Here is a 13,980-nt window from a genome sequence, read left to right as displayed (position 1 = left end):
AACAGAGCCATAAAGCATGTTAAGACTATTTTCCCTTTTTTTTTCCACCTAGCAAAAATCCTATTGAAAGTAAACTTTTCATAACTATGTTAAAAGGGATAATCTCTGAGGATTTTTAGAAAATACCAGTAGACAATGTTTTCTACACTTTCTCTTACCTTCAAATGCCTGTGTCCCCTTGAAAATGAAAGTATTTAATCAATCACATATTTGAAGTTGTGTAAAGTTTGATAGGGTGTGCCCTTCTAACCTTCTTGCATGCAAATGCAAGTTTCATACAATAGCTTATTAACAATATTATGGAAACCGAGTAGGAATCACATAAAGAAACATAATTGATACCACGACTGTTTACCAGTGCTAATATAAGGCACTTACTTGGGTTTTAACATTACTTGGAGACTTAACTAGAAAGTACATATATTAACAGGCTGCCCAGGGAAGTGGTTGAGTCTCCATCCCTGGAGGTATTTAAAAGACATGTAGACGTGGTGTTCAGGGACATGGTTTAGCGGTGGACTTGGCAGTGGTGGGTTAATGGTTGGACTTCATGATCTTAAAGGTCTTTTCCAACCTAAACAATTCTATGATTCTATGATTCTAATATGAGTTTGCAACTTAAATAGAAAGCTAGTTAAGGTATTTTCTTCATGACTGTGTTGTTTTCAAATTGCTATACTCATTTTTTAAGACAAGGCAGTATGTGAGCTTGAGTTATTTATTGAGAACTTTAAAAAAAATTAAAAAAGAAAGTAGTGATACTTAGACATATTGCAGTTTCAACTGGGATTTCCTGCAAAAGGTAGAATTAATAACTGTCAAGAAGGAAGGAAAATTACAGTCACATTGCACGCATAAGAATAGCCTATGTGTTCATAAGCCCAACCTGCCATCCAAAGCAATGCATAAAGGTATTAAGTTGGTAAAGGATAACAACAGTTAACTTCAAATCCAGTGAAGACTGAGAGAAGATATTTCCTCCTGGCATGAAGTCACAGAAAAAGATTATAAGTCTCTGATTTGAGTGAGCAGTGCACTCTGTTCTCATCCCTAACTACCGCTGCTCATCAGAGACTCTAATATCCAGTTGAGTTGTCTACATAATCAAGAGAGGGATTGAAGGGACCTCCAGGATTATCAATCCTTGTAATGTAACAGCCATACAACTGAATTAAAAAACAAACAAACCAACCCCCTACAAAACCCAAACAAACAAAAAAACCCAACCAACCACACAAAACGTACTTCAATATGTACAAGATTAGATTATCAAGGCATAGCAGAGTTTACACCTTTTATGTTTCTCAAACATGACCACTGCAACTGAAAATAGCAACAATTTTTCAGAACTGTAAAATGGTTAAAATTTTATATTTCTATGGAAGAGATTGTTACGTGTCACCTAAAATAGAATTCAGTTTTTATAACTGCCAAAATGGATGTGTTGGTCTTTCATCACCAATAACATGGGCGTACACTGTTGCTCTCACAAAAGACAGGGTTTCCACTAAATTGGTAGAGTTAAACCCTCACCCAAACAAAGGCAATATGCCATTACTTCCTACTTACACTCACTGGCAGATGCCAGCTCCTGCTTCCCTTAATGAAGTTTTACAGTCCTTTAGGCTGCAAATGACCTCTCCTGCCTAGTTTACAAGGAAAGTAGGGTACCCACGTTTTCTCTGCAAGAAATGCACCTCCCTAATTCTTCTGTAGTACGTGACAATGTCTGTAATAATGTACGCGGGGCATGTGAGTGTAGCAGAGTTACAGAAGTCTGGCTGACATCTCCTTTACTTTTAGAGCTGGGAAATCACCTACTGCATTGCAGACCTACAAAACTGCATTGGTAATGAGAAAAATAGTAGTGTTTCGTCTTGGATTTAATTAACATTCATTGGTTTGTCTGTTTGAAGGAATATCCTTGAATGGATTCTTTTGAATAACTGACTTCCGTATCTATTTTATCTTCATAAGACTTACTCAAAATTGTTCTCCTGCATCCATTTAAAAACTACTTTAACTTAGACATACTAAAGGGAATTACTAGCCTTTAAATGAAATTATTTAGAAGTTATTTTTAGTACCTACAGTTCACCAAAGGAATGCTGCCACTATAAATCTTTACAAGATGACAAACAAGACGGAAGCAGATTCCATGCTACTATGAGTGACTGCCCCAAATATGTAAGCCTTGTTAAATTCAACCTTAAAACTAATTCTGCAGAAGCAGCACAGTACGAGTCTTCTATTGAAGTATGTCTTCTTTAGAAGAGACTAGACTGTCACTCCCTACTCAAGTTCTCCAGGGTACCTGAGATTTTGTAGGCCTCTCTGTATTGCACCCCCTTCTCAGTTCTTTTAGTAGACTGAAATCTTCATCTATTTAGACTTTACTGTCAGAGAAACCAGGTTTGTGTATTCAATCACCCACATTACTTTCCTTTTCAAGTTTTCTAGTTTTATTATGTCCTTTCTGACACTAAGGGACTAGAACTGCACAGTCTATCCTTGATTCAGATGCATCGTTTAAATACTTCTGAGCGCTGAATTGTTATTTTCACAGATTTATCTGTGGTAACTCCAAGATCTTGTTACTCAAAGGTACTAGTCAACTGTGTACATGCATGTGTGTTAAAGACTGTCTTCCCCCATGTACAGAAGTTACAATTCAGTGCAGATTACTATAATCTACAATTTTAATATCCAGTCAAAGGTAACATGACTAGGGTATGAGCTAACAGGGTAAATTCTTCTGCAACTTCTCAAGCTGTTTAGCACAAAGATTGCAGAATACTGATGGTATTAAAGCCAGATACATTAAATAAATTGTTTAAAATGCAACAGTTTTTTGTTCTTCATTTTCTATCTCTAATTAAAACAAAAACAACAACAAAAATAGAAACTGAAATCCTGGGAATTATTAAAATAAATCAGTGTTGTCTTGCAAAAAACCTGAAAACCTGGAAAAAGTTTTGAGGGGAAATTATAGCTATAGTGGGAAGCACCCATTACTGAGTGGGTATTTATTTTTCACCTAAACAAAGAGCAATATTTAAAATGGAACCATCAGCAAGAATGGTGAGAACAGACCATATCTCTTTTCACATAATTTTACATATTAAAGAAAAGAATCAATAGGTACAATGCTCTCTAGCACATTGTTTGTACCATTGTTTGTTTCTTATTCCTATTGGGTAACTGAGTACGCTTGAGTAAAATGAAAACACACTCCACTAACTCCATAAGCTCCTGAAATATAATGAAACACCACGGTATTTTCTTAATGTAATGTGTGGCTCCAGAATTACAGTTTGTGGTATTTTTACATTCAGATTACTAGCATACAACAATAGCAACAAAAATCAATAAAATCAAAATTGTTAGAAACATGATAATTTGAAACATATAAACATAGGCAAAATCTATAGTAGCAAATCAAATGCACCTGAGACTTATTCTAGCTGGCACTGAAAAGACTGCGTCCATGCTCTTAAACTTTCTAAACCTCTTAAAATAGGGTAGCCACACAGTAGATTTATGAGAAGTGTTTTGTGCTAAGTCTTAAACACAGCCAAAGAACTGTTCAGGAGAAAACTACTTGATGTGAGTCAAAAGCATCCCAGGAACTGTTCTAACAACTTAATAGTATAGTATATTATGTTCCAGGGCCTGGGAACGTTCCCTGCCATTGTTTGACTAGAGTAAAAATAGTCTTTGGAATACTTTCAGGTCCCCATCTTCCACTTCTCTCAAAGAACCATCTTCTCCAGGGCTCTTGGCTAAGCTTTTATTCACAGAGCCAATAGAATCAGATGGGAAAGATGTCAGAAGTGCTGCTTCAATGTCTCAACACCTTCCACTGATTTCAGGTGTGCAGTTAGCCATCAAAACACATGACCAACTGGCAAAAGTAAAGTCTGCTGCTTAACCTACATTTTACTGTGAGAGAAATGAATGTAAATTTTAAAAAGTTTTGAGAAATGTACTCTCATCCATTGAGTCATGGGGGATTAGAGTGGAGCGGATAAGCAGTCCACTCCAGATTACAAAGCAACCTCATAAATACAGTACGATGCTCATTAACAAAGGTGTTCTTTTTTATGTTTCGAATAAATATTTTATTCCTTAATGCTACGCAGTCTGCTGGAGGACACAGTCCCACCCAAATCCTGTGAAAAATGCCATTTTTTGCAAGAATGTCAGCAAAAGGTATTTCTCATCCTAGTTATCACAAATGTAATTCACACCATCTTCTATGCCCCTTTGTGATGCCACTTGTAATGGCTCCTTTTCATACCAGTTCCCCTCAATACTTGGGGTGGGGGGAAACAAAAAAAAAAAACCCAGAAGTTTCTTCCAGCTGCTGAAGAAAATTTTCTTCCATCCCTAGTCAGAAATATTACTTATTTCATTTGAGAGACAGGGAGCCTCATCTGCCTCTAATGTTAATTCCTCTAGCTGCAGCAACCCTCCTATAATACGCAAGCTTCAGCTTGCACAAAACATCCCAGCATGCAGATGGACTAACCACAGTATGCTCTTCAATCCACTTTATAGAAATTCTAGAGAAAACCTCATACAGATATCAGCCGTAATCATATTTTATTAAATGCTTATTATCCTAATAGTAAATTCAGTATCTGAAAGTATGGTAAGTAACTTAATGAAGATGACCCAAGACATGTCATAAGGTCAAGACATATTCAAAAGTCAAATCATTTTTACATTTTCGTATGTGATAGAAACTATTCAATCCCTTTCTAAACTTTCACAAATAGTCAGAAAAATTGGCTTGCTGTCTGCTTTTCTCTTTTTAATTCTTTTGTTTCATCTTTAAATCTATTTTGTCCAAAAGATTAACTTTTTAAATGCTTAGATTCATTTATATGCCTAAGTTTTCTCTTCTAGTCTTACAGGGAAAGAATCAAATCACTCTTCCAGTGATGTGCAATTAATTCAGCAACCTGGTAAAAATGGGAAAAGAAGAACTGGAAAATACAGATGAGCTTACAATATCAAACAGTAAAGATGGTTCAATACACAATGAAGGAATCTGTTCACAAAAAACCAAACATGAATAAGAGCCAGAAATGTGCAACTACAAAAAAAAAGAATCCACTGATCACTCACCTGACAAAATGTCAGATTACAAATACAATCACATTAAATTTCAATCCACCAAAGATTTTCAGTAGGTAATTCAGAACTATTAAAATATATAGTACTAAAATAGAAAGGAAAAGGGGAAAAAAATGCCTGTTAAATTACAAACATTCCTGAGAATCCATCAAAAGTATAACTAAATCTCTCAATGAGTAGGTTTTGGGTTGCATGGGAGGGTGGATGATTGGGCATAATCCTCCAACCAGTGAACAGAGCTCTTGGGGCTTTATAAGAAATTTTCAGTTAAAGCCACACTTCCAAACCTGAAGTAGGCCAGTTATAGAAACCCTACGCAACAAAACGTGCTTTAAAGACAGTTTCATTTTTTCTTAACTATTTAAATGACATCATTTCCCAAGAAAACTCAAGTAATTTTGGAAATACCAAAACTAATCAAACAAGTTTCCAATGCATTTTTTTAAGTAATGGATCCTTCCTCTGTGGATTCTTTGGTGCCTAAATAAGGGTAAATGCAAACTTCAATCCTCTCCAGTTCATGCACTAATACTTTCTTGCCTCTACCTTCTCCACTTATGTCCGCTGAAAAATCTGCATTAAGAAAATGTTAAACTGATGATGCTGTAGAAAAGAATGTAACAAGGTAATAATAACCATCTGCTAGATGCTACATTTTTAGGCCTTATTAGTCTGTCAGTAAGCCTGAATCTGAGACAGAATCTATTCATTATTCTGTTCAACAACTTCCCCTTAGATATAGACAATGCCATTATTGCCTTTGAATTCTGTTCACCACTGGTGGTACTGATTCATTTACAATTAAATGAGTAAGTGTATGTACATCAAAAGATTGAAGTTTAACCAAATTAATAATAGACACAGTTGTCAAGTTTAAGACAACTAGAAGACAAAGCCAAAGCGTGTCAATATTATGAATTCCCAACCATAAATCTTGACCGGAGCTATACTGTCTTGTACTTGTATACTGCACTTGTGTCCAGGAACACATCTCAGTTAAGCTTAAGGATATAGTCTTTTTCAACTGCGTGCCTTGCCAGTATCTAATCTTGCCTTTATCATTTCAAGATGACTTTTAAAGTGTGCTATTCCTAGGTCTACTTCTTAAATCTATACAGAACTAGAATTCATGAAATTATTCTCCTTGAGTAAGTGAATTATCAGGATTCTATGTATTTGGAGTAAATGCCAGAAAGCTTTCATATAAACCTAAGGATGCTGAGTCTACCACAGGAAAACTGAAGTTCTGCAAGGTCTGCCCATTAAAGATATAAACTCTTCTCTCAGACCAATGCCCAGACAGACTTATAGCTGAAGCCCTTCAGCTAATGTTTCCTTCCCCATAGAAGAAGTAAATGATGATGGAGAATTTTCTATGAGATTTTTTTCCATCTGGAATTTACTTTTCCCTTTGTTTCAATTTAGTTTGACTTTACCAACACCATAAGCACACTACAACTGCCACAACACGTCACAATTTGTTTCTCATGAGTGAAGTGGAATAACTGGGAAAAGATATAATACATTAGATTTGAAATATTGAAGGATACAAGTTCACACTTTTAAAGACTTACAGCTGGGAAGGGTACAGCCCTTTGCACATATGCAGAGTGCCCAGAGCCTTTTTTGTTGTTGTTGTCATTTTAGCATGAGTACTTTTACTAAAGATACATATCATTATTTTTTAATGGGAGGGAAAGGGAGAGGATTTGACACACTTTAAGACAGAAAAATTTAACTGATACAGTAAATCACAAAAAATACTGGGAAATCCAGAAATCTCAGAATAAAGTCTCGTAAGCACTTCTGTTTCTTTGCATGCATACACAACCCCAACTAAATAGCAAATTATGGCTATTACAATTGTTGTTGTTGAGTACTTAGTAACCTTTCTCACCTGTTTTTAACCTTCAAAGTTGAACAAAATGTTTTGATTTTTAAAAAACTTTGAGGCAAAATATTCTGCTATTGGGAGACTGCGTGCTAAATCACAAACTTCCTAAAATAAACAGAACAAGAATAAGCACAAAAAGGGGGAAAAAACAAACCACTGCCTTCATAATCATTTACTTACTCTACCACTTCCAGAATACACAGTACTACAGGAACCCTGGTCTGACTTCTCCTGCATACTCTCTTCAATTGTTTGATAATTAACATCTCTGAAAATAAGGTCTTTTACTTAAATATAAGCTTCTAGCTTTTTAAGTGTTGCTCTAACTACAGGGAACTAGCTAAATGTAGCCTCATTAAATCAGATTTATTGTAATGCCATCCAAATGAAGTAGCAGTCATCACTATTCACAATCATTCAGCTAAATGATTACCCAGGAAGATGTCCCAAAATAATGCAGCTGTCACCGTTCAACATGTACCAGAAAGAAAACTATACAGTACTTTTATTCTTCACCAAAAAAAAAAATATTACAAATACGTTCCAGATAGTTCTTTTTGGCATGGAGTTGGGGGCAAGGGTTGTTTAATTTTTTAATTTTAGTTTAGTTTTTAATACAACTGTATTATCCACAGAGGTGTATATGTGTAATTTCAGAACATGGACTGCTTTATATTGCATACTCACAGTCAGCCCTGTACTCTTCAAACTACTGAAACCTACACTAGAAAATAAGTCAACTTGACTTCCAAATGTGTAGTCATAGACATATTCCAGAGTTTTGGATCATTACTTGCAACAATCATTCAAGACAGGAGATATTTTAATCTTTAGAAGGGCTCCAAAAGCTTATGTCTGGCTTACAGGCATGTAGGCAAGAGATTGGATCCTCGGGTTTTTTCCAGACAGAAGAAGAATAAAAAAGAAAAAGTAATTGTATATGTGAATGACCCATCTCAAAGACTGTAACTACTCATGAGCAAGAATATTTGCTGTCTTCGAAGAGCTGGCTACGTTTCCACCCAAATTTGGGCAACGTTGCACACATTGAGAATTACCATGCCTTGGGGTTTGAATCTTTTCTATGAAAGATGGTAATAGTCCTGGAGGTAAATGATCACCCATAAATATATGTAGGCACTAAACCACCCTATCCAGGGTTTCTTGCTACACTGCAGTTTTCTGATTTGGGGTGGTTTTTTGGTCTTTTAGCAAACAGCCTTCAAAGAAACAAAAGTAGTCATGGAGTAAGGGGCAAAGTGCTACTTAAGATCCAAACCAGATTATAAAAAGATGCAAGAAATGGCAAACACACAGAGAAATGGCCTCAAGTTATCTTAGCAGGACCAGTCTTTTCAAGCATGAAACATGACAGGACAGATAAAAGCAAAGTCATTAAATTAAATGTCTAAGAAATTTTAAATTAGTCAATTTAAGAAGACTTCTTTAATTCCGGACACCAACCAAAGTAAGCATGGCTCATGACACATGAAATTTTATATTGATAACTAAATTTAAAGTAGACTATAGTGGAAGAAAAAATATACAAGTTTCAAAATTCAGCTGAATTAAAAATCTTGGGCATTATTTTCAATAGCTTCATAGTGACATGAACTCAAGGGAAACCTATTATTAGCTAAGTAATACCTTGGACCACATAAAAAACAAGATAAGAAAAAAACATATTTTTATGCAATCTTATAAATTAATAGATTTATGGAATATTTTGACTATTGTCATTTGTCAACTAGTGGATGCTCACTTCTAATACCCTGGTGAAGAATTAGTGTTAAGGGAAGACATCAGGAAGAAAATATTAAAGGTATTACAAACTCTTACACATGAAGACTGATTGAAAATTTTAGGTATGTTTAGCCTGAAAAGAGATTAATTAAAAAAAACACAGTAAGCATATGAAAGAAAGAATAATGAGAGAAGGCTCATCACGTATTTCTATTTCACATCTTGGTACAACAAAAACTGAGCATCCAGTGCAGCTAAAATGTTTCAACTAACCTAACAGACATATAGAATAAACAGTGTAATACTATTTGTTCAAAAAATACCCAAATAATTTTTAATGTGTTCCTGCATATGTGCTAAACCCAGGAATTTAGTGCTATTTTTGATCTGCACAGTTATAATGCTAAAAATATCAATATTTCTCAAAGGTAGAATAACGTTTTTTAGAAAATATGTATCACTGTTCTTCAACTTAAACCTCAAAGACAATTACTAAGGAAACACATGTCTCTTCTGTATCTAATTTCCAGATCCTTCCACATGAAACAGTCATATGGAATTTGATGTGCAGCAGTAATACATTTATGTTTCTAATTTCTATAATCTACCATTTATGACTTATTAAAAACAAAAACCAATGTAATTTCCTCTGCAATACAGAAAATACTAGAACTTAAAAAAAAAAAAAAAAGAAGAGGGAAATACTAATTTTCTTATGTGTATCCCAGTGTTATGGGATGAATCCATAATGATTAATTTTATATTTTAAATGCACAAATATGAAGAACATGCTCAATTCTTCCCATGACAGAAATTTTATTATTGATTCCTTTTTAAAAAAAACTTACATAAACAAAAATGGCCTGTATGATGGAAATCGAGCCAAGTATGTTAGACCTAATTCTAACCCTGAACCTAATGCCACAACTTTCTATAAATCAGCTGTTCATGCTCATCATCAGGTTTCCTTCTCAAGACAATGAGGATAAAGATATTTACCTTTCTTGGAAATGCCTTAAGATATAATCCACTTTCTGAAAGGTTTTAACTACTGTGCTACAAATATGAAATATTAAGTTTCTATACATTTTGTGACTTGGCAATGGTTTCATTCTTGTTTCTACATTTTTTTAAAATGAGAATAAATCACCTGTACAGAGAGAAAGCTCTTTATCACAGGCTATATGCATCTAAATAAATATTAGAAAGAGCTAATTGGGCTCCCAGCTCTTTTCTCAGTAAGGAATTTTATTTCAAATTCACTAGAAAACAATGTAAGCATTTAATGCTTCAATTTTGAGCTTCTGTTCCCCTCAACTCCTTTTACTTTTGTTATTCATTGTACGTACTTGGAGGTCCTAGTCTTGAACTAAAGGCCTGAACACTGTAAGACATAAAATAGGAAGACAATCACTCTCCAGAAACATATACATGCTTAGATAAGACAACAAATGGATATGGTGAAAGAAGAGAAAAAGGTAGAGAAAGGCCATATTTACCGGCATGAAAAGTAGTTACAGTACCCCATTGCCAAAAAGAGACATAAAAAATGAAAGAATGAGGAACACTTCTCAGGGAGGAGTTGAAGGAAGACAATAATTTACAGGGCACTTTTTCCACAGAAGGGTGTCTTTTTTTATTTAACAAGCAACAAATATCTAGCTTGGTCACAGAGAAGGTTCCAATAGCTGAACTATGAAATGTGAAACAGTGAAAATCTGAGAAACAAATTCAGCTATTTACATAGAGAAAAGATCAGACATCGGGGTGACCAAACAAAAAAGAGCGGTGAGGTGCACACAACCAAGGAAAAACAAATAAAGTACAAGTAAAACAGACTGCATCAAATATCTTTTTGCTAACTATATAAATAGCTGCCTGCATTCATACATGAATAAAAGCCCCAAAACCTTCACATCAAGTTTTGTTTAAATTTTATAGACACACACAAGCACATATATTAAAAAGGCTTTATACACTTACAAATAGGGGCATCTATGAGAAGTCTCACACAGGTGTTGAAACAGTCTAGGACTGGGCAATATACTACACAAGCACTTCAACTTTACTCATGTTTTTAAAAATGGGCTGCTTGTTCAGAAGTTTCATATAAGGACTTTCCTATTTTTACTTTTAACTCCATGTAAACATACGTATGTATTCTGATACTCTAAAGAATGAAAAAACAGAAACCAGAGACTTATCTTTTATAATAAAACAAAGCATCCAAACCAGTAAGTACAGCCCTGTGAAAACCACAGATCCAAAAAGCAAACAAACAAAACCAAAAACCCAAAGATTTGCTTGAAATACTATCATTCTATATACATATAAAATAATGTTTGAAACAAACATTCGCATTTCTTTTGTATGTAATTCTTTCACATATGAACATTCATTTAAAACTGTCATGTAATTATTCTATTACAAGGGTATAGCTAAGTGCTATATATGTATTAAAAAATTTAACATTTACCTTGATTTAAAAGCTTTACTTTCTTACCTGTAGATAAGTTATTCTCCTCTGTACCAAATCTGTTAGATCTTTGGCCTCTTTTTCTCGCCAGTCTCCTGCTCCATCTGTTTGACTGAGGTAGTACAAGTCAGTCATTATTGACCTGTAAACAACAATGGAAAACAATCTTTAAAAAAAGGGAAACAATCTTAACATTACTAAATTGGAGGATTAGATGAAATCAAAGACAAATTGAATTGATATTTCAATTATAGCCTCAAAAACAGTTTCTTCATGTCTCTTCCTAATGCATAATCCGAACAGTAGCCAAGAAAGACTGACCGTGTCCTCCATGGTCATGGGTATGGAACATACCCATGAGTAATTATAGTATTAAACAGGAGATGGCTTAGAAAAACTGCTATAAAGTATTTGTTTCTGGTATGTGCAAAAGGAAACTAAAAAGAAGGTGTAATTCCATGCTTGATACATTATCAACTGGCCTCAGATGAAAGTGCAGTAATGATTCCTACAGTAGCTTCTGGTAATAACACATTGTTACTTTGCCTCCTACAATTATCTTACTATGCATGTACAGAATCTAATATTACAAATGTCTTTAGCACAGGTCCAACAGTAACCCTTCTATTTTTATTAGTAGTGAAAACTAACTACAGAATATCGTTACAAGGTTTAGTAAAACATTATTTTCTAAGGCATGTAGCTGCTTCTGACTCTGGAAGAAGGAAACATTCTGCCTGCTTAGAATGACTGCATGCTACTAAAACTCAAATGGAAAAAACTTTAAAAATAAGAAATCAAAACAGACTCATGGCAATATTGCAAGTCTAGACTACAAAACATTAATTTTGAGGCACTAGCAAATATTAAATTGAGGTTATCTAATACACTAGAGATCCTCCTCTTAGGGTATCACATTTCAGTGCCCAAATAAGAGGATAAAGAAGTCCATGTCATGAGAAGAAAAATGGCATATGATGTTTATTTGCTGAGATTAGCCAGGAATTCTGTGAAAAACAGCCCAACAGTAACACACAGGAGAAGATTTTTATATGTCTGTGGCTTTTGGGAGCAAACACAAAACTAAAAGCAAACTATGCAAAATATTTGTAAAAACATCAATGGCTATTTTACAAGTAACAGATAGCCCAATTCAGAACCAATAATTCCAGAGCTGGCTTTATAGACTGAGAATATTTGAAGTTAACTAGTTTTGAATCACTAACTTAGAGATGCGTAATACTCAAAATAACATGCAAAAACAGTTTAGGGACAATTAGAACACATTTAATGATGCAGTAGATCTAATACAATGGATTATATAAATATAACTTAACAGACTGAGAGTCTGCTTCTCTTAAAGCACTGTTTTCCAATGTATAGGAAGCATTACAGGCTAGTAGCCAAATTAAAAAAGGAAACTTATGCATTTTCTTGCAAGTTTAAATGTATTTTTCTTCCTATCAGGATGCAACCATGTTTGATGTTTAAAGAAAAACTCTAAGTTTGAGGTCTAAACATTAAAAAAACCAACCACCCTATTGCTATCATTAAAAGCAGCTGCATAACCACAGCCACATTTAAAAAAACATTCAAATGCTCTTTCACTGCTCTTAAAAAAAGTATTTTCTGTACTTGTGATGTAAGTAATCAGCATATTCTCCTTGTACTTCATAGAAATAGATTTCTATTAAATTTTAGCATAAAATAACTGAAAATACAATACCAATTGAAAATACCAATTAAAAAATGTTTTCCCTCTCAACAGTTAAGTAATTTTTCCTACCTCTATGGAAAAATATATTGTCCAAATCTCATTTTTTATATTGTTGGCCATGGTGACCATGACAAAACACAAGCAGTAGGTAAGTTTAAATAATCAGCCTTACAGATTAATATAATAATATTCCATCATTTTTGAGGTAACAGGAATGATGAGAGAGTGCTTACACAGCTGCAGTGTCTCAACATTTTAGGGAAAGGCGGATTTGCTCAGTACAAACCATAAAGAATATCAAACAGTTTGTGGGAAAATTTATGAATACATGCAAGACCTTTCAGATAGTACCCACAATCTTTTTTTTTTACAAAAATTTACTTTTATAAAACTCTAAAGTAAACCAGGAACTGAAAAATTCACAGGTGTTATCACACAGAAATTATTTTAGGGTAGTGCAATTTTAACACACTTTCAGTCATAAGGATCTTCTTTCTTCAATTGCTCCTGCTGCAAAGTGTGCATTTCTTTAGGTTTACATCTGCTAGGTTCTTCTGAATGTGGCAGACCATCACAATGGTTTATTAATACAGATTTAGAAGAGACAGACTAATACCAAAGACCAGAGTCAGGCTCCATGTGGAGAGCTAAGAAGTAGACAGACCGGTGACCCATGAACCCAAGACAGCTAAGTGCAGACAGAAGATGAGCCTGCACAGGACTATTACAGTCTATTGTGGGTGGTAAAATGGCAGAAAGACAATTTCAGACAGTGGCTTTGCAGATATTCAGTAAGTCAAACTTGGTCTTTCACTGTGTTACAAACCAACAATATCAATTTGTTTCTGTTATTTTTGTTTCACATCATAAATTAAATCTTGGAGCTGCTCTTAAAAGCGTTTTATTCCTTGAAAACAGAATGGAGTAAAGAATTTGGCTGTGTATTTCATCTGCATTAGATTGTCACAAAAAAAGGGCGGAAGGCAGGCATTTTTAACACATTTTTAA

At 34.4% G+C, this 13,980-nt stretch overlaps 1 protein-coding gene across 4 annotated transcripts in view; it reads right to left on the bottom strand.

Moving 5' to 3' along the window:
- FUT8 (fucosyltransferase 8) overlaps positions 1 to 13,980 on the bottom strand; it is a 135,977-nt gene that overhangs the window by 39,942 nt on the left and 82,055 nt on the right. For all 4 annotated transcript variants that reach the window (XM_064462712.1, XM_064462713.1, XM_064462714.1 and 1 more), the window contains one exon: positions 11,283 to 11,397. In XM_064462712.1, the coding sequence (XP_064318782.1) occupies positions 11,283 to 11,397 (115 nt within the window). The remainder of the gene's footprint in view (positions 1 to 11,282; positions 11,398 to 13,980) is intronic.

The sequence above is a fragment of the Phalacrocorax carbo genome, chromosome 10 (assembly GCF_963921805.1).
Source record: "Phalacrocorax carbo chromosome 10, bPhaCar2.1, whole genome shotgun sequence".
In the NCBI taxonomy this organism is placed as follows: Eukaryota; Metazoa; Chordata; class Aves; order Suliformes; family Phalacrocoracidae; genus Phalacrocorax; species Phalacrocorax carbo.
Note: the sequence above shows the minus strand (reverse complement) of the source record. Positions and strands in the feature narration are given on the sequence as shown.